General features: G+C 37.2%; 1 protein-coding gene and 2 non-coding genes across 4 annotated transcripts in view; all 3 read left to right on the top strand.

Annotated features, from left to right (window-relative positions):
* LOC142975112 (uncharacterized) overlaps nt 1-26,099 on the top strand; it is a 47,365-nt gene that overhangs the window by 20,416 nt on the left and 850 nt on the right. The window contains exons 3-12 of one of the 2 annotated variants that reach the window (XM_076117802.1): nt 19,397-19,574; nt 20,241-20,475; nt 20,559-23,317; nt 23,406-23,612; nt 23,803-23,970; nt 24,092-24,227; nt 24,371-24,577; nt 24,909-25,079; nt 25,269-25,552; nt 25,797-25,966. In XM_076117802.1, the coding sequence (XP_075973917.1) occupies nt 19,397-19,574; nt 20,241-20,475; nt 20,559-23,317; nt 23,406-23,612; nt 23,803-23,970; nt 24,092-24,227; nt 24,371-24,577; nt 24,909-25,079; nt 25,269-25,552; nt 25,797-25,966 (4,515 nt within the window). The remainder of the gene's footprint in view (nt 1-19,396; nt 19,575-20,240; nt 20,476-20,558; nt 23,318-23,405; nt 23,613-23,802; nt 23,971-24,091; nt 24,228-24,370; nt 24,578-24,908; nt 25,080-25,268; nt 25,553-25,796; nt 25,967-26,099) is intronic. The other variant, XM_076117810.1, reaches the window with a different exon arrangement.
* TRNAQ-CUG (transfer RNA glutamine (anticodon CUG)) lies at nt 16,310-16,381 on the top strand. The gene has a single exon. It is a non-coding gene; the product is annotated as a tRNA-Gln (tRNA).
* On the top strand, nt 17,522-17,593 carry TRNAQ-UUG (transfer RNA glutamine (anticodon UUG)). Its single transcript has one exon. It is a non-coding gene; the product is annotated as a tRNA-Gln (tRNA).

Here is a 26,099-nt window from a genome sequence, read left to right as displayed (position 1 = left end):
CCGTAGCGAATATAATTGTTTAAGAACCTATTGTTTTCATGATATAATTATCTAAGTCCCATGTAGTAGGGGGCGAACCTATTCTCATTTACTGAACTCGGGGTTAATAATGAGAAGAAATATTCTTATATGTACATAGATGAAATAATACCTATAGCACTTTTCTTGACCCGGGAATTGAACACGAACCCTGTACGTGGCAGTCGCATTCACTACCGACCACGGTATAGAGATATTTAACAAAATCGACGACGTTATATTTTTTATAAGTATTTGAAATGTATTTCAGCTATCTACTAATATCATTAAAGATGTTTCCATTCAATTAAGAAAAAAGTGGAGCTCCTTATATATTGCAATTGGAAATAGATTGGCACCGCATGTCGTCACGTCTTATTACATTCTAAATTGGTGCAAGTAGCTCTCAAGGAGTGATTGCTACTAATTTGTCACATACGTTCTCGCTGTCTATAGGTATTTTACTTAATCGAAATTTCATAAGGAACGTGGACGTGATCAATTTGTATTATGTATCGGATATATAGAGCAGTATATGACTATATATTCAATTTTGATATTCTGAAATCTTGTTCCTAACTTATAGTCTGTCACGTAGAGAAAGCAATAGGAAATAGATTTTGAAATACTGAAACAGATCTTAAATATGATATAACTAAGTTCGCTTGTACTGTGCACCGGACTGTGAGGAACTATGGTAAAACTAATGGGAAAAAACTACTTGGGCTATCGGGATGAGGTGTTTATGGGCTGGAAACCAGGGGATCTATAGGGTCTATGGCGCCTGCCGATAACAATGTTGAAAACATGTAAAAATGGCAGGCGGAGACTTGCCAACTCACAAACTATATTAATATTATTACTATATGAATCAAGTATACACTGTACAATTGTTGAACTGTTTCGATTTATTTCAATTCCATACTTACCTATCTACGAGTATAAATATTTTGGCAGATGGACCTATTACTGTTACATAGAGTTAAAATACTATTGAAAATATAAAATACATGACAGTCCAATGTAGCAGGAGAGAACCTTTTGTATGGTGGGTTTTACTAGGCATGTTTGTTTTTCTGTTTTGTTGTAATACCCGAGGCTCATTAATATCGTCTGGAAATGTTATCTATGTATGAGAGAATCTTCGTTAATCACTTGCTTCAGGTATTTCTGTCTATTGTCTGATAAACATCTTGATAAAATCAACAAAAATTATGTTGTTTTCAACTCAAGCCCAGGTTATCTTTTGTTCTAAGCACGGATTGTATAAATGTTGGTATTATAACTATGTATTATTATGAAAATATACATATATATGATTCATCTGCGTGCGTCAGTACTTAGAATTTTTTATTCATAAATGTAATTAAACGTAACACAATTTTTGTTTTATTCCGAAATGAGCGGATGCGCAGATTGCATTTAATTGTTTTATATTTACACCACCTGTATGAAGAAGTATACACAGAGATACGTATTGTACAAATTCTATAATGGGTATCCTCCGAGGGCATTACGCGTATCGCCTCAAAAAACAGTTAATGTCGAATAAAAAAATGTCCGTATAAATAATTGGTATAAAAGGAGCAAATCGTTATTACGTGCTCACTATCAGAACTGCATCTTGTGCTGAGCGCGCATCCTATACTTATTACTTGCCATCTTTTTTGCTCCCCACTAAGCTTCTTTCACGTAATTGCTATCGACGTGCTTTACTTTTATGTAATTTTATTGCTGATATCTTTTAAAATATCTATCTTAAATATATTGTTAACAGCAATTTTGTAATTTTATTGGAAAACTTATAACTTAATAACGATCGAAAAGTCGATAGCTTATGGCAACCTGCAACTAACTTAATTTGTTAATGGTACTAGAACGTTTTTTAACAAAAGTGATTTTCATCAGTATTGGGCTCATGTATTTCTTAATAAGACAATTTACAAGGAACAAGCAAAACAAGTGGATCGGGGCGCGCGTGTTGGTATTTTGTTGTCGTTATGCCGTGTTACGTGTAGTGGAGAGGTTTGCCTTGCACTTGGCTGACCGGCGCGGGCGCCGCGTGCGTCGCGTCTTCAGTGCAAGAGCCGAGACCACTCGCTCACACTCGCCTCGAATCGGGTCACCAGATAAATACCGATGTTGATGCGGGCCGGTTTTACATCTAGCCGCTATTCACAACCCATTCCATAACAATTTATCTTAAAACTTGAATTAGTGAAAAAAATACCGTATCTAAACAAAATTAACTGTTAGGCGATAAATATTGCGGATGTATTGGCAGCTTGATGAAAGATATTGATTCGGTGTTTATATTAGAGGAATAACGAATAGAATTCTGACCCCAATTAACACTTTAACACATGAAGCTTAATGAGTTTATTTCAAGACCGATCGTGTTCGACGCGTCAACGATTTATTTATATCTCGTAATTTTCATTCGTAATCTAATAACAGATAAATTACTATGATGGGATTGGTAGCGCGCTCGGGACCACTAATCTGATGTGCGATAATGTAAACCTTTACTCGGCTCTTTATCCGTAGAAACTCGTTAAGAGTTTATATTTAGCTCTAGTGTTACCTGACAACCAGTCTCACATCCCGACTTGTTTATAACAACCCTTCCAGGGACTCCGAGGCCTAATTAATATCATACTGCGATCAATTACCAACGATATGCGTATGATTCACTGACAACGGAATGCCATTTGCATAAATTCTATTAGGTACTTTTGTGTTTATTTTCGTGTGATATTCTTTGAATGGGCTATCACCTGCCCACCTTCCCACGCGAGGAGTAACGGCGCGGAGGAACGACGGGAGCGATTTATGTGTGGGCTTTAAACCACATGGTACTGAAACTGGATGACAATTATGCCAGTATAGTGTAATTTAATATTTATGGTTGTTAAAGCGTAGGCGTGAGCTTGTAGCTCCAGGAAATTTTCTATAAATATAAAATTAAGGGGAAACGTTTATTTAAGGAAAAAACAGCGAATAAATTTATGAGCATACCTTTATTGGCATTTATAACATTTTAAATATAAAATGTTTCAGATTTGAGGCTGTTACATTTTACAATGACGTATATTCTCGCTTCATGCACGAAGTTGCTGCCAAGAGGAGGTTCTGTGTTTACTAGAAGTAAACACGTCCTGGCGCCTGTTTGCTATGCCATAGGAATATGTTAATATAATGTTCTCATATGTGGTAAAGTGTGTCAACTATCTTCTGAATAACCGTTTAAACGAATAGACTATAAAGTACAGTATTAATATATCGGGCAACAATAGTGATAAAGATCTCAAGAGAATTAAACAATAAGCGCCTATAACTTTCGTCGAACTTTCCTTTGCCTCTTTCGTATTATCCGTTGTCTAAGGACAAATGATTTCGAAATCTATTATAATAAGATTTGCAAAACAAACAATGTACCGGCGTGTACAAAATAATATTATTAATAGCAGTGAGGCAGAAAGTGGACTCGGGACTAGGTCAGTGGGCTCAGGCGGTCACCTTTCTCCAATACAAGAACAAAAAATGTGTAATCCAGCTGATTTTGTGATACTGTTTCTTTCAAACACTGAAGTTTAACATACAAACATAATGTTTGCTTGAATGTTTTTATGTTGGTAAAAGTGCGGAAGTAATAATGAGAGCGACATATAGAGCCGGCGGCACGTTATTGTTGCGGTTTCTAAAAGTTTCCAGTAATTACTTTTGCTGATTTTATTTGCAATTTCATTTACAGTTCCGCTATTGAAAATTGTCTTTGAAGAAGGTAGAAGCATTTCGGTATCTTACTGCAGTTGACATCGGAAATAGTTTGAAAATTGTCTCAAGAGAATATCAGTTTGTTGTGTACCCTTTTGAAACTAATATTAGAAACTAGTTTCTATTCTGGAGCTAGTTTCAAGTTGAGCGAATCGGGGCTTCTCGGTCGTGTTCGTTAATGGTAGTCAGATCTATGGGCAAGCACGCAGCCACTGCGCACTGTGTTGCATTATAATCATTGTTGCATACTACATGGGAATAAACTTGCGATCTTCTGATACGATACATAGAGCCAACATTAAATTACTTTAAACTTCCATCTTTGAGTAATTTTACAAGATTATAAAACCGTTGGATATTACAATAAAAAAACACGAGTTATTTCTTAATTACATAGTAATTTTTAACAACTCTGGAATGTACGCAGTAGACATTAGATTACAAGTCGAACTGCCAATTTAAATGAAGACTTCACTCGAAATATTTGGCGGAACAATCGGACGAGGCAAAAAAATAATTGTAGAGCTAGCGAAACGGCAATTCATCGGGAGATACCTACTCTTTATAGATAGGTATGTTCAAAGTATGCGGTAATTGACCTTCCAAAGATATTTGTTGAAAACAACATTCAGGACACGAACATTGTCTACAGACGTTTGACTTATCACTAGGATTGATGGGACAGACACTTGAGTCGTCCGGACATCTGCAATGATTCTTAAAGCTGACTCCTTATTTTAGTTCTAAGTAAGTGCCACCTTATAGTAAATACTGCGAAAGTATGTTTGTCTTTCGTGTAAACTTACTTAAGAATATTAAAATGGCCGCACGAACAATTCTTGTGCGATCAGTTCAGTACACTGTGCCAAGACGTTGCAGTCCCATGAGAAACTAGACTAGGTTACGAATTCAAATATTGTTAAAATAATATAGTTACTAACGTTCCTTGCGAAGAAAAACCTTAAGGATACCGCCATTTTCGTCATCTGAGAGTTAGATTAGTTCTTATCATCAATATTAATATCGGAGTTGTCATATCAACAAACAAATGACAGTTTATACATTCGATATTTGAATATCGAATAGATAAACGTTTCCAGCCTGTAAACAGAGTATTATATGACGATTTAAGCTCAGAATGACGATGCTGGCCTTTGAAACGATTCTGTAGAGAGGATTCAAAGTAGGTATATAAGATGTTATGATGTACAAGTCCGGGTCGGCGGATAATCTTAAGTAACGAAGGGGCTCAGAAAATTGTATTAGCAATAATACAAGTGACGGTTGGCACTGCAAGGCTTTTGACCTGAGTGAGTTCAACGATCGCTGCGACGTGCCTAGACCGGCCCGGGACCATGCTAATTACCTGTTATTTCGAGTATTTTTGATTTGTTTGTTACATGATCTTTGGGCGCTGGGATATTTGTCTTTAGCAAACAATAGCACATTACGGTTTTGCTGTCCACATTTCTACATACAGCTTCGTCCAAAGTGGTCCAACAAATTAAAAAACCAAAAAATAAAATAAAAATAAATTTACGTTTTCGGTAAACCTTTGGCGATTATTTTTGGGTACGAACATAAATGAGAGCGTGAGTGAGCGCTAAAGTGGACACTCGGTCGATGGCGATGTCCTCTTGAGGAGCCACTCAAAGGATTAAATGCGCATTCTTTATTGTATCGTGAAGGAGAATAGAGCAGGCTTATTTCCCTCGGGAGTAGAGGGACGAACATAATTATATGAGGCAAAATTAGACTTGTAGCATAAGATTTAATATAAGATGAAATAGTATGACTCAAACAGCTGGATAATATCACAAGTATATTTTATTTATAACGCCCAATCAACTATTACACGAAACTATTAGGTCGGGGAAAAAGTTTTTTCGCATTATAGTGTGTATGAACTTGTATTAAATCTCTTTGGCTTCAAGAATCACAAATGACTACACGGTTCATTAGGTTCCTTCCAGTGAGCTACCCAAATATCGAGCTTTTTTGGGTAAAAAAAGATTTTGTTACAAGTTTATACATACTATAATGCGAAAAGTCGACTTTTTCCCCGACCTAATATATAGACGGCAGGCAAGTGTATGGCATTCAAATAACATAAAAAACTGGATAGGTTAATGCATATGATCTTTATAATAGATATGCAGGTTGCGCGGTCAACTTCTCAACCGGTCGGGACCGCTTGTCAATCGGAACTAGGTTTTACGATTCGATTAAAATTATAATTAAGTGGATACTGTTATTCGTCTAATTAAATATTTAATGTGTCGTACGGAATAAGATATAGTAAACGTATTATATTGCTTAGAGAGTGAATAGCTTGAGGCTTTTCTAGGTGTAGTGGCTACTGTATCGTATGATGAATGTATATCGCTTAACAACGTTAGAAGCGGTCAACAGCTTTGTGAGTGATCCAGGTCTTAGAATAGAGCAATTTATCGTTTCTCTTACAATGCACTTGAAACTGATTGAAGAAGGAGCTACTCATAACTTGAAAATTCCACCAAGTAACTTTAAATTAGAATGAATATTTACACAAGGGCTGTTCTACTTCATAGTTGGCTGAACACTGTTGAATCACTTAAAGTTTTCAGACCTCATATAAATAACTTATTGACTTAAGCCCACGACACTCCCATTTAACCGCATAGCTTCTAGCATTAATCTTGACAGAGCCAATTAATGACTTAAAAAAAACCTTGCGAGTTATTTACAAATATTATGTGTAATAAAACCTGCATGATCATGTTTATAATATCCTCTTTTATCCCATAAACGATGCAATTTATGTTATGAATATATCATGTTATTTTATAGAAATGGCAATTGCTCTGCCGCTTTATGGATGATGGTACATATGGCTATCTTCCCCACTTGGATAAACCGAGAGCTTAATAAACATGACCGGTGGAGTGCGTGTGGAGTACTTCGTTGTGGAGGAATTTTATAAATAAAATTGCTGACGATACTCTACATTTATACTTCCTGTAGTGTTCTTGAAATATTATTTTATATTTTAAACATTTTGTAGAAACCGTTGAGTATACTTATCTGAAATATACATACAAACAAACATAAAATCACGCCTTTTACCCACAGGGGTAGGCAGAGACCAGAGAATGCCACTTGGTACGACGATCCTTATAATCATGGTTTGTTTCATTCACATCCATACAAAATGAAAATTCTCAAAAATCTAACTTTAAATGTAATTAAATTTAATTCAAAATGTTGAAATAATAAGCAATGAAATGCAGGTAATTATCAGAGTTTTAAACATTATCTATTAGGCGGCACAACGCCTACGAATCAAACATTAATGATCAAAGTTATGCTCTTTAAAAGTGCGTACACGGCTTAACTAAGTTAAATCGAGTTGCTCAAAATCCGGACTGGTTATCCCGTATTCAGTAAAATATTCTCGTCCCTTACTACACGCGAGGGACATACTACAACGTGTGAAGGTTATCTTGTGTTATACTGGAGGAATCCAATTTCGTCCAGCCTTTACACTCAATCCTTACATTTCGTACGGAGACGCGCCAATTTCGATACACTCATTTATCACTCGTGTAATGAGCCACTAAATATGATGGATTACAACACTAATCACGCCTTTTCTTATCTTGATTTTAGCTGAACATTAACTAAGAATTGTGTTAATCAATGAAATGCTGTCAATATGCCTCATGTTCCTACTTCTTTTTTTTTCTTAAGTTTTTTCTGTCCTCATGGTACAACCACAAAATTGTAAATGACCAAGGTTTTGGTTGAGGAAGCTATATTTATGATCACGCTGCATATTTATTTACATATTCATGTTCGTGATTTCCACCGCGTTGTTGAGAATTTATACGTAATTATGTTAGTTTGATTCTCATGTATTATTTATCATTGCAATGTATTCATCAGAAGCTGAACACATATACCGGAAAACTCACATAATTGGTATAAAACGAGGAGCGACCAAATATTTATTAAATACTGCAATTATATTCTAATTGTGTTAAACTTGGACTCTTGGCCTTTGAATCTCTTGAGATAACAATATAGGTATCTTAAAATAAAATCGTTTCTTAGTATCAAATATAAATGAGATGGAAAGTGGCTTTGTATTTAGTAGGTAGTTAGCTAAATGTGGCATTTCCTTTTACAAAGACACCATTCTCTTCTCGGTCAGTGTGTCGGGTGTCGGGCTGACGACATCAACGAGTCACTGTGCTGTTTTAAATGTTTGACCATTTTGTACAATAAAATATAAAACACGAAATTTATAGCTCCCTATATTAATTTAATGAATAATTTGTTATAATGTCATCAATTGATGCCGATGTAAAAAAAAATATTGCAAAAGTGATGATAAATTGCAATACATATTTTTAAAAATATTACGAGTCATATTATAATTATACAATATGATTAATTAATACATAATATTTGTTATTTATCATCATAACCGTTGCCATAAGATCGTTGAATAATTTATTATACTTATTGCAAAAATAATCTACAACTTTATTTTACATCCATTGTATAGACATTTTACGTACACAATCCGAGATACGTTTCTTTTTGTATCTATGATCAAGACTAGTATTAAGTGGTAGGATCGAAAAAGTTGCTTCGTGGGAGGACACGGGGTGAATGACCGAGTCCTTGACCCACTGCTGACCGCATGGTCCCTCTCAATTTAAGGAAATCATTATTCACCGCAGAGAGAAAGTTCTCTTCTTTATTTTAATTCGACGCTCTGTAATTAAGTCTGTTAGAAGAAACAATTTTTATGATTCAGATTTTATGAAGATTTATGTATTGAATCAAACATTAGCAACGAAGACTTCGACGATTTACGATCGGATGCGGACCGACGTCGTTTATGTTTGAGAGTATCATCCGCTTTTCACATCGTCTTCACGAACAATTTATGCAGGTAATTTTATTTTATGAACACTAAATAAACCGAATGACGTGTTTTATTTCTAATAAATATTTAAACAATATTTATAATTAAGTCTATAAATAATGTGAGCCCACAAATTATTGCTTCGTCGGCGACATTTGAGAAATAACGCATGTATAAAGCGGCAATACTGCGTATAATCGTATAATGTTAGAAATATTCCGCGCGTTACATTACCCTACATCCTACATAAAATGTAAATTTGTGGAAGCATGCAATAAATATGATAAACCGTTGTTTACATTGTAAAGTAGGCAAGCTATGAGATTCCCAGTTAATTACATAAGCTCGTACAAAGAGTTTTTGTTAACACGTGTGACGCTCCGAGTTATTCTTGACAATGTATTGACGCTATGTAGATAATTACCAATAAGTTCTGTTTCTTGGCAATTATTTCCGCAATTCTGAATCATTTTAGCACCGTACAACAGTCGGTGGAATAATTGCGCTCCGGTAACCGCGTTTACCTGTAAACGTTTTTAGATTATCGTCTAAAGCAGATTAACTCTAGATAAAGTGGCTTTTATGTTTTGTTCATTTTACTTGCTGCTTGCCAGTTAGATAATTAACAATGTTCTTGTAGAAATATTTAATAAAGCTAGGCTGAGCGTAATAAAAGGGGTTTGGCAGGTGGAAGAAAATTATTAATCTGTTAAATAAGCTTTATAATAGAAAAGATGTTATTTTAAATTGGTTTGTACATCTACTTATTAAAGAATTAGTACATATCGATTCTAAATCGATTTTACATAAAACAACATACCTAAACTACCATTTTATTGTTCAACTTTACATCAAACAATCTAAGTACCAGTAAGGTTAACGAATTGCCGACCCGTACACAAATCATACACATGAAAGCACTTATGAGGTCAATATCAAGTATTATCCAATGATATACCTGTATTAGAATACTTGAATGTTTGGACAATGAAACAGTGGGAAGGCGAGTGTCGGAGTGGCGGTCCGTGACGCAGGCCTTACCGTTACCCGACACACTGCCAAGTGCCGAGCCACAGACTCGCGTTCCTATCCTGCTTTCTATTTGAAATCCTTGCGGGCATGATTAAGTTGTTATGCTTTTTTGTACTACAGCTGTTTCTGTTGTGTTGATTACAGCTCATTAGAGCGTTTGTGTTTGCTAGATAATGTCGTGGTTATGTGAGAAGTTTAAGGATAGATCTCACGTTGAGTCGTTTTAAACTAGGGAGGCACTAGATATGTACCTAAGTTGATCCTTTCTTGAATAAATTCGATCGAATGATATTAATTACTTGCATTCAGTTAAAGTGGTAAGCTTCCACTTACTTTTTAAGATAATTTAACTTTACTAGGTGTATTTATTTCTCTTACACAACCGCAGTAAATGGTAGATACAGTTATCTCCAAACAAACGGAATAAACATGATAATGAAACACAGACCGTGTCCATCAAAATCCCAGCTTCATATTGATTTTCTGTCAGAGCCATTCGGTACATCACGGCCAACAAACAACTCGTACAACAACAGCAATTAAACAACAAGAAGAAAGAATTAATTCTGAACATCTGCCCTACAACGTGCGTGAACATACATATTTACGTTGTTCTGTTATATTAGAGCACAGTTACATTAATTACCAAGTAAGTCTTACTTATTTAAGTCTTACTTACGAATATTTACGCACTTTCGCACACTGTTATGTGTTCTTACACGTATTGTCCTCAATATCGATTTCGTCTTCGACCTTCAAAAACCATAACCAATATTGCCCTCCCAGATATTTGCAGCCCACTCCTGAATATTAATGTCCGTAATTTGATATCACTCAAATATGCATAGAAATTTCGTAAAGGCCAAAGTTTGTATTGAGAGTTTGAGTTATGGTTTTATGTTATATTCGTTTTGAACAGGACTTAAAGTAAAAATATCTGACAAAGCGCGATATCAACTGCACGCCGCCATTTGTTCGTTAAATTCCTGCAAGTATTGCGCATACAAAAAAGCTCTAGTGACCGTTACATAGCATTCTTCAATATGATTACTCGCGGCTCAGTCGGATGGTGGAAAATCGATCGAGGTGATGACAAACGCAAGATTTATATGTTAGATGTTGATGTCCATAAAAGTGTGATGGTGTCTGCGTGGCGGTGGCGGAATGCCGCGAGCGATCTCACATCGGCTCGTTATTACGCCTCCGTCGATCGGCTGTTATCTCGCAGAAGAGTCGCAATCTGTGACGGCACTTTGCTCTGCATTCCTCACTTTATGGCCGCGTTCCTTGATCACTTCTATATCTATAGGAATGCGTGTAACTCGACACAATGCCACTCATAATACTTCAAACGTGTAGTGTGAAAATCTGTTATAACAAAGCTTTACAGTAAATAGATAAGGTGTCTTCTTTGATATGTATTCACATACTGAGATAACAGCCCGTTATTTCAGTTATGTTGGGGTCACAGGCCAACACAACGTTTACAATATATCAGCTGTCAACTGTCTGATTTGCATACTGCCTACTTTCCTTACCCACATAGCTGACCTTAAAATTATTAAAACAACTTCAAAACCCCACACTTACTTTAAGTCTTTGAGCGATAAGTAGGTTCGACAGAATTACAATGTCAAGTAACTTGCAAATTGCCAAATAAAAGTAGCCGACAAATTATTTATTACCAATTTAACAAGTACATAAAATTAGAAAGCAAATAAATAGCTGGTTACATGGGAAATAGGCTACTGCAAATGTATTTCTGATACGTAGTGTTGTTCAGATTCTGAAACGGCTTGAAGAGATGGCGCTGAAGCGAAATTGGTCCCGACAGTTGTACAACAATAACTAATGACACTTTCATTATCTGACAATAGCGGCCGACGTCGCCGACTCAAAGATGTTAGTCATTTCGCACCACTCTGTATTCTAACGAGCTTAGCTTTCGAACCATGGACTAGTCATCGACAGAGCATGACAATAGATACTCGTAAGTCATAACGAGAAGTCGGAAGCCAATTTATCAATGAATTCTTTACTTTCTGTTATTCTGCGTTCGTTCGTTATCATTTGACTTTAAGTGGTTTGCAAAAAAAATACTACTTAAACCCCTGTAATTTAGTCTTAGAACAAAGAAGCACTCCTATTATACATATATTATCCTGATATTCATTTATTTGTCTAGGATGCATTTTTCTTTTTTTCTAACTTGCATAGAATGTAGATATTGCCGTCGGCCATAAACAGCCCACTGAACGCTCTCAATAGACGATTAGGTGTTTTATTGCAGAGCACTTTATGTACTACAAATAGTCAGTATTCAATACTCAGACAAGATGGGTATATCGCTACATATTCACGTATTCACGTTAACCTTGATTCAGTTCAAAGCCTTCTCGTCATGTTATGTTCATGATTTTTTCCTAAGTTATTAGTAGCTTTTATGAGTTCGCGTGTCAAGGATTTTTTGCCAGTTTTATCAGTGGCAAGCGGCCAGGTAGCTAGAGACTTAACTCATACTAATTGCCTCCCTCTTAACGTATGTGAAACAGACGTAATGCCCGTGATTATTTTTCCGTCGTAGACGTGTTGACGTCGCTAATTTAACTTTAAATGAGTCTGTCTATTCGCTCACAATCTAAGTAAATTCCTTACGTGGTTAGTCTAAAATATTTTATTTAGAAGAACACGTTTGACTATTTTTTTGCCAAATATGGGAAAAAACGCAAACCTATTAAACTTATTACGCTATAAGTTCGCAAAACTCGAAGGTTTTTCAAACAAAAAACCTTCCTGTATCAGATACAATAGTCATTACTAGCCACAATGATTACGACTAATCTTCAGTGGAAGGTTGACAATGGTTCGTGTCAAGTGTCGTAGGCTCTCGTGCAACAAAGCCCGTGCACAGAAGAATAAGGAAAATTAGACAAATTAAAACCATCAACTAGGACAATCTGACGTGACGGACGTGTCAGCTATTAAAGTTATTATTGCGTCTCGTTATGTGTCGTGACTCTTTGTGTTAAGACCCCGCCGACGTCTCGCTTCGGTAGAGCACCATTCTTTAATGAATAGCTAAGCAAATTATTATCAGATTTCTTCGCCACCTACATAATCTTTGCACATTTATTTCTTAACGGTTATTTGCTCGTTTTACACTCGACATGCTACTGCACCTTAACTGCAGTAGCCTCAATGATGAGTAGCAATTAATACTTCAACGATTATGTCATTGTAGCGCATTTGTTACGAGTGAACACGAAAACTGTTCAATGTTACCGTGACTAACAATTTGTTCCCGCGTTTATGCTATTATTGCTCACCCATGACCTACACCGCATGTAAGAATCCTTGCACACCAATTACAACAAGCGAATCTACTAAGTAATTGACGAAAAGTCATTGCATGTGTGTCTTCGTGTTAGTTACGCTTTTCCGGCGGTGAGCAAAACTGAAGACTTAGCTACGAAGTGTGTAATGTTATTAGAACGCCTGTCACGTACTGACGGACGGGGATACGACGAGTGCCAAGTATTTGTCGATCACTAATGGTATTAGATAGCTGCATGTCATTACTTCCGAATAGATGAAATACAATCTATAAATATAAGTGGCGTGACAGAATGAAAACATTGAGGTATAATTTGCATTACTGTTTTAGTTATATTGATAAAAGTACCTGATGTTACATTTCCAAGGGTGTACTCAGTGGTCAATGAACAAACAAAGTCCAATTAGCAAGTGTAGGAGCGACTATGTAAAACGGGGATGAGGCCGGGGCCGCCGCAAGGCCGTCCACTACAAATACCTGTTATTTACAAACCTATAGTGTTATGTGCATCTTGCGATACTATAATTATACGGACGTGTATTACATATAATAACGAGACAACTATCGATATTTTATGCTATTGTAATAATAGTACTCAGTCGGTATGATCATGATTCCCAAACCGGAGCTTTAAAACAATATTTATTGTTATTTAAAACAGTAATCGTTTACTGGAAATATGGTGGCGAGGAAAATATTGATTCTTGTGTAAATATTCAATAAGTAAAATGGCTTCGTATACAAATTCGAAGACCGCAGGGACAGAAAACGAAAACTTTAGCGCAAGGCTCTTACCGTATCGGAGTATCGGATAATATGTCAATATGTTTGCTACTGACTTGTTTGCAGTTTGCCCTTATGAGTGGAAAACCCTCTGGCTCTCGTACGAGCTCTTGAAACTTAAAGTTATAACGCGAATTTCTTAATGTTAGTTTAGTATTAGGGCCATGAATAATACATTATTTTACAGAGAAACGTTCATTACTTAAATCGGCCCTTAGGAATTAAATTGAATCAATAGAAAACGTTGTCTATTTAACAGAACTTTAGTTTAAACAGTACTGTCAAAACAATTATTGAACTTTGCAAAACAATGTGATGTAGGTACTTAGATATAATGTCCTCCTAGCCGATTTACGGCTACGGCGGTCAGTTTCATTGAAACTGGCCTGGCCATCAGTGCAGGACTTTGTTTATAGTGTCCAGGTGTGTGCACAATACACAGGTTTGGTGGGACGGATGACCAACACGACCAGTGAGAGGTCAGGCGCAGGACCGACGGCTTTACGTGCTCTCCGAGGCACGGAGGTCTTCGACCTCAACTTCCTAACTCCGGGCAATCTCTAAGAAATTCTTTACAGAAAATCTCAGAAAAGACGTTTTGGCCCGACCCAGGATTCGAACCCGAGACCTCTCGCACCGCAGTCGCATATACTACCGACCGCGCCACAGAGGCAGTTAGTACTTTAGTTAGTAATAGTTAGTAATAGAGATTTAGTAAGCGGTCAAATTGATCCTTCAGCTAAGCTTCGTTAAGCCGTAGCATGTCCGAAGATTTGTTAGTCCGGTAACAGGTCTATTAGATAACCAATAGAGATGCAAATTGAGCCTTCGAGGCACATTAAGCTGATACCTCTGATATTGAAACGATTGACTATCGACTGCATGATAGGATTTTAAGGATCAGACAAAGTCCTTTGATATTAATTCAAAGAATCGCAGTATGAATATGAAAATTAAATATTTCGTATTTTTTTTCTGATATACTCTCTATACGTAAATTGTTCAATGAAAAATATTTATAAAGGTGTTTGATGTATTTCTATGTGAAGCTGTGTGAAAATTATAAAAATATTTTTCCATTAAGCTATAAAACGATTTGAATCGGTTTCCACGAAAAGCGCCGAATATTAATAGATATACGCTTTCGCCCTCGTTTGATTTTACTTATTCAATTAATGCTTTATAAATATATACGTCAATATAATCTTCCTGTATATTTTCGGAAAAGTTCGGTAAGTTATTAAAGTTTTTTGCAATTCGTCCGGTTGTAAGATATTATTTCCCTGTCCACATGGACTGGCAACGTATAATTATTTTATAATTGATGTTGATAATCGGTTTAATCGTAACTCCAGTAATTAATCCATTTTTTTAAAGAACTGATTGCTCAATTTAAAACTAGTTTATTTTGTAATAGTCATCAGTCAATAACATACCGCTTTAATTGCAAAATACAATTCTATTTACAGATTCCGAATAAAGTTATGTATTTGTTACCTATGGTAAAAGTAGTTAGGTATCAGTAAAGCAAGAAATACATAACCTTACTGATAAAATAGCATGTATGTACACACCTGATTTAATGCTGGTGACACATTAAAAAGAACATAATAAGAAACTCTTCGGCTCAGAGAAAAAATTCTTACGTCATCTCTGTCTGGGTGAAATATTATCCTGATGTTACATTTCTTAGTAACATAAAAAATCTATTTTTCCTTGCCTTAATAGTGAAAAATCCAGCCTTCGAAGTAAAAACATCGCCATAAATAAACTTCAAGCAAATAAATATGTCTATAGATACCAATAGACGAATAGTCTATAACGTTTACACTCAGACTACACGTTCGCTTTAAGTTTGCCGTTGACACTCCTTCTAAAACGACCACGCTCGTCTATTTAGTATAGCGCTTTGCTAAGTGACGTCATATCGTCACCGGCAAACCTAACGCGAACGGGTTGTATGTGTGGTATGTTCTAAATGCAATGGAGTACACATAATAGTCATTAGCACTGCAGCGCATTGAGACCACGGTCAGCATGTCAACGATGTTCAATACACAATAGTATGTCATGCACTTATTTGTATTTTATATTGAAATAGCTTTTGAACGCGGCTCGGCTAGCGTATTTTTCCTATGAAAAACTATCGTTCTAATATTTTTGCTTATTCGAAATTAAGTATATTATTTGAATATTTGTAAGTTATTCTTGTTTATTTATATTTATTTGAAACTAGTTTAGTCGGATTTTTAATATTTCCTTTATTTTAATTTCCGGGGTTTTTAATTTTGCATGGTAGACACTACCTACGTATTAGCCAGATAAGCGCCAGTGTTACATAAAGATAGAAAGCCACATGTTCTCGTTAATATTTCTACAAAAGAAAGTTTATCTCAGTTACTAGCTCAAATCTGCGATACTGATTTACAATTTGAATGTATGATTTCAGTGGTCCCATGGTGTAATGGTTAGCACTCTGGACTCTGAATCCAGCGATCCGAGTTCAAATCTCGGTGGGACCTACTCTTTTTGCAGTTTATTTTTGTTTAAATTTAAATAATATTAGATTTATTATGCTCAATTTGGTGTAGATTAACAATCGTTGATGAATTAACTGGCAGTTCTCATTTATTTTTGATACGTATTAAAATTAAGATGGGAACCGTGCATAACAAAGTTCGTTACAAAACATTAATCATACATAATTAAAATTGACAGGTTAATTATTAATCAAAGGGCCTACGCGGAATAAAAAGCGAGGAACAAAATGACTCTCCACTTAAAATAACTAAGTAACAGTATATTAATCAATGTACCAAAAAGTATATGTGTAATTACATCGGGTAGTTTACTGAGGGACGTAATAATGCAGTTTGGTGGGGTTCAAAGCTCTCATTACACAATTTAAGACGAGTCTCAATTACCAATATGGCGGAGGCCAGCCTTCGGCAAATGAAATAAGTTGTAATTAGGTACAAGCTCCCCTGAAAAGTTATCCAACTTTTACTTTGATGATGTCTGCCAGATTCAGAACTGAAAACTTAATTAGATCAAATCTGACACAGTATTAAGGTACCATACACAGTCGCTTCATTTTTAATTTTGAATGAATGCTCTGGCGTCATAGGCATCGTTATTGCTATATCGATGACAATTAGGTGTGATATGAAATGAAATACATTAAATGTTTATCGATGTGGCCCTTGAAACAAACAGATAATATATTTATTTATTTGTAAGAATGTTTGTAGGGTTAATTAAATGTTACAAGGAAACGTTTTATTTCTTATTTTTAATTTTCTGTATCTGGGAAAAATGTCTAAAATATTTACTTCGAGATCGTTTTCGCCGTAGACTTTCATCATTCTTGGGTTTTTAAATATGTCAAACGTTTTATAATCACAGTCGCTTCCACGGTGTAATTATCCAGTTCAAAAAACAACCGCCCCGCATTTTTGCTTCATTGTAATTCTGGACCCGCTGTAGAAAATGACGTGGTACATAGCCAAAAACTGAAGAATGCAGAAGATTAATGGCAAGAACATTTTAAGCATTATGACGACACTTATGACGAACCGCCTCAGTACTGACCGTACGCCTAAATACGCATGTCTTCAAACTGGTACCGATGTAGAGCGATTATTTCGTGGCGCTAGTGTCGCGGTCCCATGGTGTAATGGTTAGCACTTTGGACTTTGAATCCAACGATCCGAGTTCAAATCTCGGTGGGACCTTTGAAAACATGCACTTTTTTTAACACATCACAGTTTATTTATACTCAAACTTGTGCACACGCCATATCGAGCTTTAATTTGTTACAAAGTAACGAAATATGCTTTGTGTTCGAGACAACATTCTCAAGCGTTTCGCCGTGATCGGTTTTGTGGAAGGATGATTAACGGCGCGAAGTGACAGCTGAAGCAAGAGGCGGGGTGCAGAATCGCAGATGGATGGCCCACCGCGGGCGTTTCCCATACACTGTCCACGTTCCCATTGTTCGTCATCACTGTAATGACTACGAGTTCGCAACATCAAAAATTGCCTCCCCCTACTTCGAGTAAATCACATCACAAAGTGCACTTGAGCAAAATGACGTATCTATCACTGAACATTATTATCACCACTTGTTCAATGTTATTTAACTAATTTATTCTAAGTATTCTATATGGAGGCTTCAAAACGTAAGATTTCCTTTGTTGTAAATGACACAACAAAGGCATGACATTACCATAATAATTTATTATATCGACCTACTACTGTAATCTACGAGCCTTGAAGATCTTGACAATAAATAATCATCAATATTAAAAATATCTGTATCATGCCATGATACATGTGTATAAAAAAACAAGGAAGGTTGGGTGGTCACTTGTCTATACTTAAAAGCTATGATTACCATAAATAATAAAGTGTTTCTGGTGGGAACAAAAATTGTTACGGAAAATAATTCTTATTATTTTCTATTAGGTAGTTAGGTTCTAGGTAGGGGAAGTTCCATATCAATTGGAAATATATTTATTTAACTAACAGAAAAGTGGTATTACCCTCACATTAATTGGTATTTGTCAACTTTATTTTAATGGGGCCAATAAAGAATTTTGTCTTAGTCCATGGAGTTAATTATCAAGTCAATCTTAGTTCCAAAGTCATTAGGAAAACCATAATATCGTTTCGAAGTTTTATTGAATAGAAGTTAAGGTGGATATTACGGCGCTACCATCATACGAGTAAATATCAGCTTCTATGGTGTACCACGCACACTACTCGACTACATCCCCGACTGAAGTAATGGGCTCTCTCTCAAAGGAAACAATTGGGTAGTTGCATAATCATAAAATTTTTGTTTTGTGTGTAGTTACTGTTTGATAAGTATGTGAAAATTACACGATTCAAGATTGATCATAGTGAAGGAGTTGTCTTTCAATAATATAAGTGTAAAGGTACCTATTTCACGCCCACTCATATGTCAAAAACAATCTTATATATCGTATTCGTATTGTGCTTAAAGGGACGTCACTGTAAGCTCCCTACGTCCCTCGGCGGCCCCTCAGGAAAATATTACACGAACGAAGGGTCAACAAGACATCTTTGTTACCACCCCTTGTCATACATACTTGTTTAATGTGAATATCATTTAACTAAAGGAATGGTTTTCGTCAGGTTTCGCATCAAGGGATATGATCTTTTTCTTTCATTAAATAGTTGTTGAAAACTTCGTAATATCATAAATTAAAATTATTTTATTATTTTTGCACTTATTTACTAAGTATGTATTTTATTACCATGTGATTCGTCGTTTCTGTTCATTTATGTATTTTAATCATCCTGAAGTTATTCTACAAACTACTATCTTTACATTTATAATCATGTCATAACCATGGTCCCGAACAGAAACTTCGATTTTAACTATCATTTAAAGCTTCTAATTCAATAGTTTGTCTATTCTAGTATTTTAGTAGTACTAATAAATTAGTGGAGAAATTATAAACCTATTATTTAAATAAAACTAACTTATAATATTATTTATTTGTTTACAGAGCGAGTATCGTTTTGCGGGCGGAGGGTATCCCCGCGCTACCGTCAACTCTAGTGGTCGTAGTGGCGGGCTGTGCTCAGCGGCGCTGGTCGGAGGAGCCCTGCTCGCGGCCGTCGCGGTCCTCGCCGTGGCAGCTCTGGCATTCTACATGGGCGCCCTCAGGCCAGACAATGGAGAACGTAAGAACATACAATAATTATTCTTTCATAGGTATAAATCGATAACATATTATTACGTTAACTTGGGCGATAAAACAATAAGTACGGTATGGTACGCCAAAATGAATGTAAAGTTGTTATCCTTTGGCAAAGTTTCCAAATATCTACATAAGTAAGGTATAAGTTTCTACAGTTTTGAAATGCCTTTGTGCCAAATCCGTTTCGAAGCCAAGTAGAAATAAATCCACTCCATAAAACACGATGTAGGCTTTGTGATAGTCCCTGAGGGTTCGACCTCTTTGCCTCCAGCCGAATGACACATACGCGCACATTAACTCAACTATACATACCTTCCATTGTGTTCGTTTAGTCTCTTTTATAAATTACCTAGTTCTAGTATGTGGTAGCTCTGCCCAGTCAAGTGGAAATAAAAAATAAAAGACGTTCCCATGTAAATTGTGGGAAGCTACGGAAAATGGGTTACTATGTTCTTACATTATTATTACGTAAAGAGGCATACTATTATGAGGGGTATTATAATTTAGCTTCAGGCAAAACTTGCCCTTTGAGAATATTCATGATTACTGAAGCAATCTTTTTCTGAAAGAACTTATGTAAATATTGTAGGCGAAATTAAGGGTTGAAGAAATTAATAGGATTAATTAAAGGTTGTGTTTATTATTTCAGCTATAATTTCATTCGAGGGTACGTTTCGCGTGACTCGGGGGGATGTGTACGGCGGCGTGCCCGGCAGTCCCTCGTACAGAGAGCGAGCCAGGCGGTATAGCGTCGCACTTCGCCAAGTGTACGCTGCCCCCTCGGCTCTACGACAAGCCTTCACCGGAGCTATCGTCACTGGCTTCGGCGACCGAAGACTCGACGTACACTTCAGATTGTACCTTGATAGAAGAAAAATACCTAGGTATTTATATAATGTGTTTTTTATTTCAATACACTATTATTTTTACATTTATTTTGATATCTAATTTGTAATTATTGTTTCAGCTCTGTGTCCAACATAGAAGAAACTCTTAAAAATATCCTCATTCAAGATTTAAACTCAAAACACCCAGCTATTGGTCCTACTATAAAAGTAGACACATCTAGTATAATCATTAAGAGAGATTTAGAACACACATATCATTCAGAATCTTATGTGAAGGAAGCTATGAACGAAACCATGGCGCCTAGCAATCCGAAAGGTTCACCTGCACAAGCACCAGCTGGAAATGATAAAACCCTACAAACAAGAGTAGGCGTTGTTCGAAAAACTACGGTTAAACCTAATCAAAAGAAGGACCCTGATGAACCGGACATTGATACAGAAAATATTCCAGTCGTACAGGGTTCGTTTCAAATAACAAAGACTGAAGCTGATATAACGGAGAATAAGAAAATGAGTTCTAGTCCACAACGTCACGATGACAGAGCAGGTCACAAGCCAACACACGCAAAGACTACTACAACAACAAAAGTACCCACAACCAAACCGACTACGCGACCAACAACGACGAAGAGAGTTCCTACTAGTACACCAAAGACACGTCCTCCATTTACTATAAAATCTACTCTCAATGTAAGACCAAGAACAGAACCGACACCAAAAAGAGATATACATAAAAGTACAATAGCTCCGAATACTACCACAACGTCAACCACGACTACTGTAGCTTCAACGACAACAACAGTATCTACCAACAATAACGTGTCCCAGTTATTACTTGATCTGTTAACGAATGAAAATCATTACAAAGATTTGCCCAAAATCGATACGCTGTTTACTGTACCGCATGTAGTCGACAATGAGCCTTGGCGGCCCATAACACAGCCGTACTTTGAACAAACAAGCAAACCTGCACCGTCACCAGCGGACCTTAGCAGCGATCTAAATGCAGAAGACCGAATGGGCGTAGCAGAAGTAGTAGATGATGTTTCTATACTAGAGAGTATGCTTAGTCCTATACCTCCAGTTAAACATAGAGACAGATTAACACCTAAGCCCGTTAATGTACACAACGTTGATCCCGCTTTAGCAGCCGATGTCTATGTTCCCAGTCCTGTTTATACAAGTTTCACGCTACCAACTTTTGCACCACCTTTGAAGAATATGGAAACTCTTGGATCTCATTACCCCAAGCCTCATCCCATTCCGGTTGATAAAATAAGTGGAGTGGTTGAAGCTGTTGATGAAGTGGATCTTAGTGATGAAGATGATGGAAAACCAATGGAACGTCCTCCCAAAGATAAGCAAACAAGTGTTACCATAAATGTGTTGGAGGTAGACAATTCAGAAAACGATACAGAAAAGTTTTCTATTGACGGTGCGTCGATACTGAAGAAGCAGAATACGACTTCGACTAGTACAACTACTACTTCGACCACTACATCGACAAGTACGAGCACGACGACGACTACTAGCACCACCACACAAGAACCATCCTCTACAATCCCTGAACTTGAAACTGTTAACACAACTTATAAGTCGACAGAAAAAGAGACGAACGATACTTTGAAAGAAAATTCTACAAGACGTCCAAACAATAAAGTTTCCATCATTCCAAGTACTGGGGCGCCACACCTTACTTGGGAATTAGTAAACACTTCGACGAACGAAAACGATACTTTTAACAAAAATTCTCCCGAAAAGTATTATAACGACACTTTACAAGCCATAATAACAAAAAATGATGACGTCTTCCCAAATACGACACCCAAATTCACGGGAAAGGTTTCTCTTTTGAGAAATTTGACCGATATTATAAAAAAATACACAACACATGCTCCAGTGAAACCTGTGGAAGATATAAGTAACATGGAGGTCGAAGAGCGCCATAATCATAACAAAATGACAGGCTCAGTAGAAGTTGTACCGGATGATGAATTAGAAATAACAACAGCTGGAGTGATTACGTTATTACCCGCTAAATCGAACCTTGGAGTCAATAGACCCCTGAGGCCTAGGCCAAAAATAAAACCTGAAGCTCAACCCATAAAAGAAAATTTACGCAGTTTTTTTCGCAATGACCCTGAAGCACAAAAAATAATTGATAATTTGAGCACTGAAAATTATTTTCAAAGTCACGAAGTAGACCAGGGTAGTGCGGAAAGTCAAATGACAGATAGTTCAAGTATTGTTACACACGTTGAACAACCAGATGAACCAATGCCACCAACGGTAACAGAAAATACAAAATTTATTAATCCACCCGACAACGTGCCTGCTAGTAGTAGATTTCCAAAATCTAATGAGGCGATAAATTTATCAAAGGAAACTAATGATGCATCGAATGACAATGGAGACATGAAAACTACTAATGTTCCCGAAGGTACCTACAGAGTATCTTATCATGTAACTGGGAGTGTTAGTAGCAAGCGAGCGAATAAAACACAAAATTTGCCTGCATATGAATTGGCCTTGGAACCAGACGTTGTTTTAGAAATACCAATCAATCAAACAAACACATTAACGATCGATAAACTAAGACAACTTGCTAGTTTAGCTACAATATCTGACTCCAACAATAACACATTATTTCGAGCACCCGGAGGCGTGATATCAACCAAAGCGATACCATCCAGCTACACATTGAATCAGGCGGGATTCAAAATATTGACTAAAACGTACAATAAAGCACCACCAAGTAAACAAGAAGAAAATGGTGTTAACAACTTGCTATCTTCAGTCAAAGAGAGTTATAATAAACCAAGCAAACCTCATAAAGAAAAAGAAAACAATAACGTTATCGAAGAAGTTAAAAAAGAAGGTAAGGAACACGCTACTACTTACGACCATCTGTAAATAATCTCTGATCTTTGATTAGCAATGAATAACACAACCTATTTTTTTTTCAGAGGAATGTAATAACGCTACGTCATTCCGTTGTCCGGGCGGTGCATGTCTTCCACTGACGTCACGTTGCAATCGCCTCATCGATTGTCCGGGCGGAGAAGACGAGCGAGCTTGCTCATGCGCAGATTACTTGCGTGCTGACTTCGCACAATCTAAGATCTGTGATGGAGTTGTTGACTGTTGGGACTACTCTGATGAAAACAAGTGTGGTAAGTTTAGAATAATTTTATACCCAGTTTGAAAGATCCTAAATAAAAGTTGACAATCTAATCAAAATATAGGTATTTGATCACCTCTAAGCTATAATTGCGTCAGTGTGAATAACTTTAATATGCGTTTAAAGCCTAATATTCAATTTCATATATGTGCGTTATCCATAAATATTTATTTATTTTTCAGATTGGTGCAAAGAGGGTCAGTATGTTTGCGCCAACGCTCGTCAGTGTATTGACGTTGGTAAAGTTTGTGACGGATCTCCGGATTGTCCACTCGGCGACGACGAGAAGAGTTGCGTCGCGCTTGCTGATGAATTAGAAAATAATGAAGTTGTTCCATATAATGAAGAAGGTTTGTATGAACTTTACATATACTTTTGAGTCTACAAAAATAATTCAACCTAACTTGGTTTAGATTTTAAAAAAGTTAGTCGTACAACTAACATATTTACGTACAACTGTCTTTATTCCAGGTTACGTGATGGTACGTAAACGGGGAGTGTGGGGTCGGCTGTGTGTCGAGAGTTTTGCAGACGTCGTGGAGCAAGCACACAGTTCATTGAAGCTACCGGATCTCGGCAGAGCTGTATGTCGGGCTATGACTTTCCAGTGAGTAGCTTTACTATACATCTGCATAATACTAACAACACCTTCAAGAACAGATTGCAGACAAGACGCTTAAAACACATAAGTGTTGCATACACCGTTTTATAGAACGACGTGTAAAATAAATTTCTTCATTATTTTTATAGTGATGCTGGTTGGGCTCGAGAAGCCCGCGAAGGTCGCAAGTCAAGTTCGTCAGGCTACTGGGAAGTGTGGCACAACGCGGCCGCGCGGGCACAAGACACGCGGCTTACTTTCAGGCGAGCGTCCTGCGCCAGGAAGCGCGCTTTACGTGTACGCTGCACTGGACTAGACTGTGGGATACGACCGCATGCTGACGCACAACAACCCAGGTAATTCAACATGATGCTTCAATGCTACAAACTATAGATCCCTGATATAAAACAGTACATTTGTTGTTTTAGAAAAAATATAAGAATCATTTTAAATTTTTGTAAGAATTTGAGAAACTTTGTATCTTTATCTTTGCTAGAACATAATCAAAATGTAAGATCCTTGTCTTAAGAATTTGTATACTAAATACGAATTCATTGCCTCGCGTCGTAAACTTGACACTGAGAGCCTCATCTGACTGAATACTTCCAAGAAAAGGCTATAAAACCAATAAATGAGCGTAGGATAGTGTCAAGTGTACGCGCATGGCACAGTAGATGTGTGTGGTAGGGTGAATGTAACTGACGAGCACGTGCGTCGGGGCAGGGTCGTGGGCGGCGACGGCGCGGCGGCCGGCGCGTGGCCCTGGCAGGCTGCTCTCTACCGCGACGGAGACTTCCAGTGTGGCGGCACCCTTATACACGCGCAGTGGCTACTCTCCGCCAGCCATTGTTTCTACCAGTTAGTATCATCTTATTTATTACTTTTATACCCATTAAAATAACCATGTCCTGTAAAATCGACTAAGCTAAAGAAGCTGACTGATATTCGGGGGTAAATGAAAACAATATCTACTATTGAAACAAATACCTACATTACATCTAACTTGTGACTAGCTTATATCATGCTAACAGAATATTGTTACTGCAGGGCAACAGAAGCACACTGGGTAGCGCGATTAGGAGCACTGCGACGCGGTGCATGGCCGCGCGGTCCATGGGAACGAGTATCCCGCGTGCGACAAGTCGTGTTACACCCTAAATACGCGCCTCGTGGATTCCGCAACGACATCGCGATGTTAAGACTAGATCCATTGCCTCTACACGCTCGGTTACGCCCCGCCTGCCTCCCGCCGCCGCGAGCACAGCCTCCAGCGGGCCATCACTGCACTGTTGTCGGTTGGGGACAGCTTTACGAACACGAACGAGTCTTTCGTAAGTATTTTTTTATTAAATTTGATATTTCTTAATACACTCTTTTACCAATAAATAACGTAGGGCAACTTCTAGCTTTCCCAGTTTCATGTGTCTGTCTCTATAACGTATACGGGCTTGTACTTGCGTGACACTGTACATTTTTTTAATACAACGGGTCACCCTACCTCCACGATATAAGTACGACGGGTGTGAAAAATCCTTAGAACAAAAGCCCCTTGCTAACAGACGTCATTAATTCCAGCCGACACGTTACAAGAGGTGGAGTTGCCAGTGATATCGACGGCGGAGTGCCGACGTCGCACGCGTTTGTTGCCGTTGTACCGCGTCACGGATGACATGTTCTGCGCCGGGTATGAGCGGGGTGGACGTGACGCCTGCCTCGGAGACTCGGGCGGACCTCTCATGTGTCAGGTATGGTTTAACTAAACAATTTATCATTGCGACAAATTTTTGTGTATGTGTACTTTACATATCAAATACCTTTTAAAATGTAAGCCTCTTTTCCAAAGTCCTTTTTACGTATTCGTACAGATTCCCACTTACA

The sequence above is a fragment of the Anticarsia gemmatalis genome, chromosome 1 (genome assembly GCF_050436995.1).
Source record: "Anticarsia gemmatalis isolate Benzon Research Colony breed Stoneville strain chromosome 1, ilAntGemm2 primary, whole genome shotgun sequence".
NCBI classification, from domain to species: Eukaryota; Metazoa; Arthropoda; class Insecta; order Lepidoptera; family Erebidae; genus Anticarsia; species Anticarsia gemmatalis.
The sequence above is the reverse complement of the archived record's forward strand: the minus strand, read 5'-3'. Positions and strand labels throughout refer to the sequence as shown.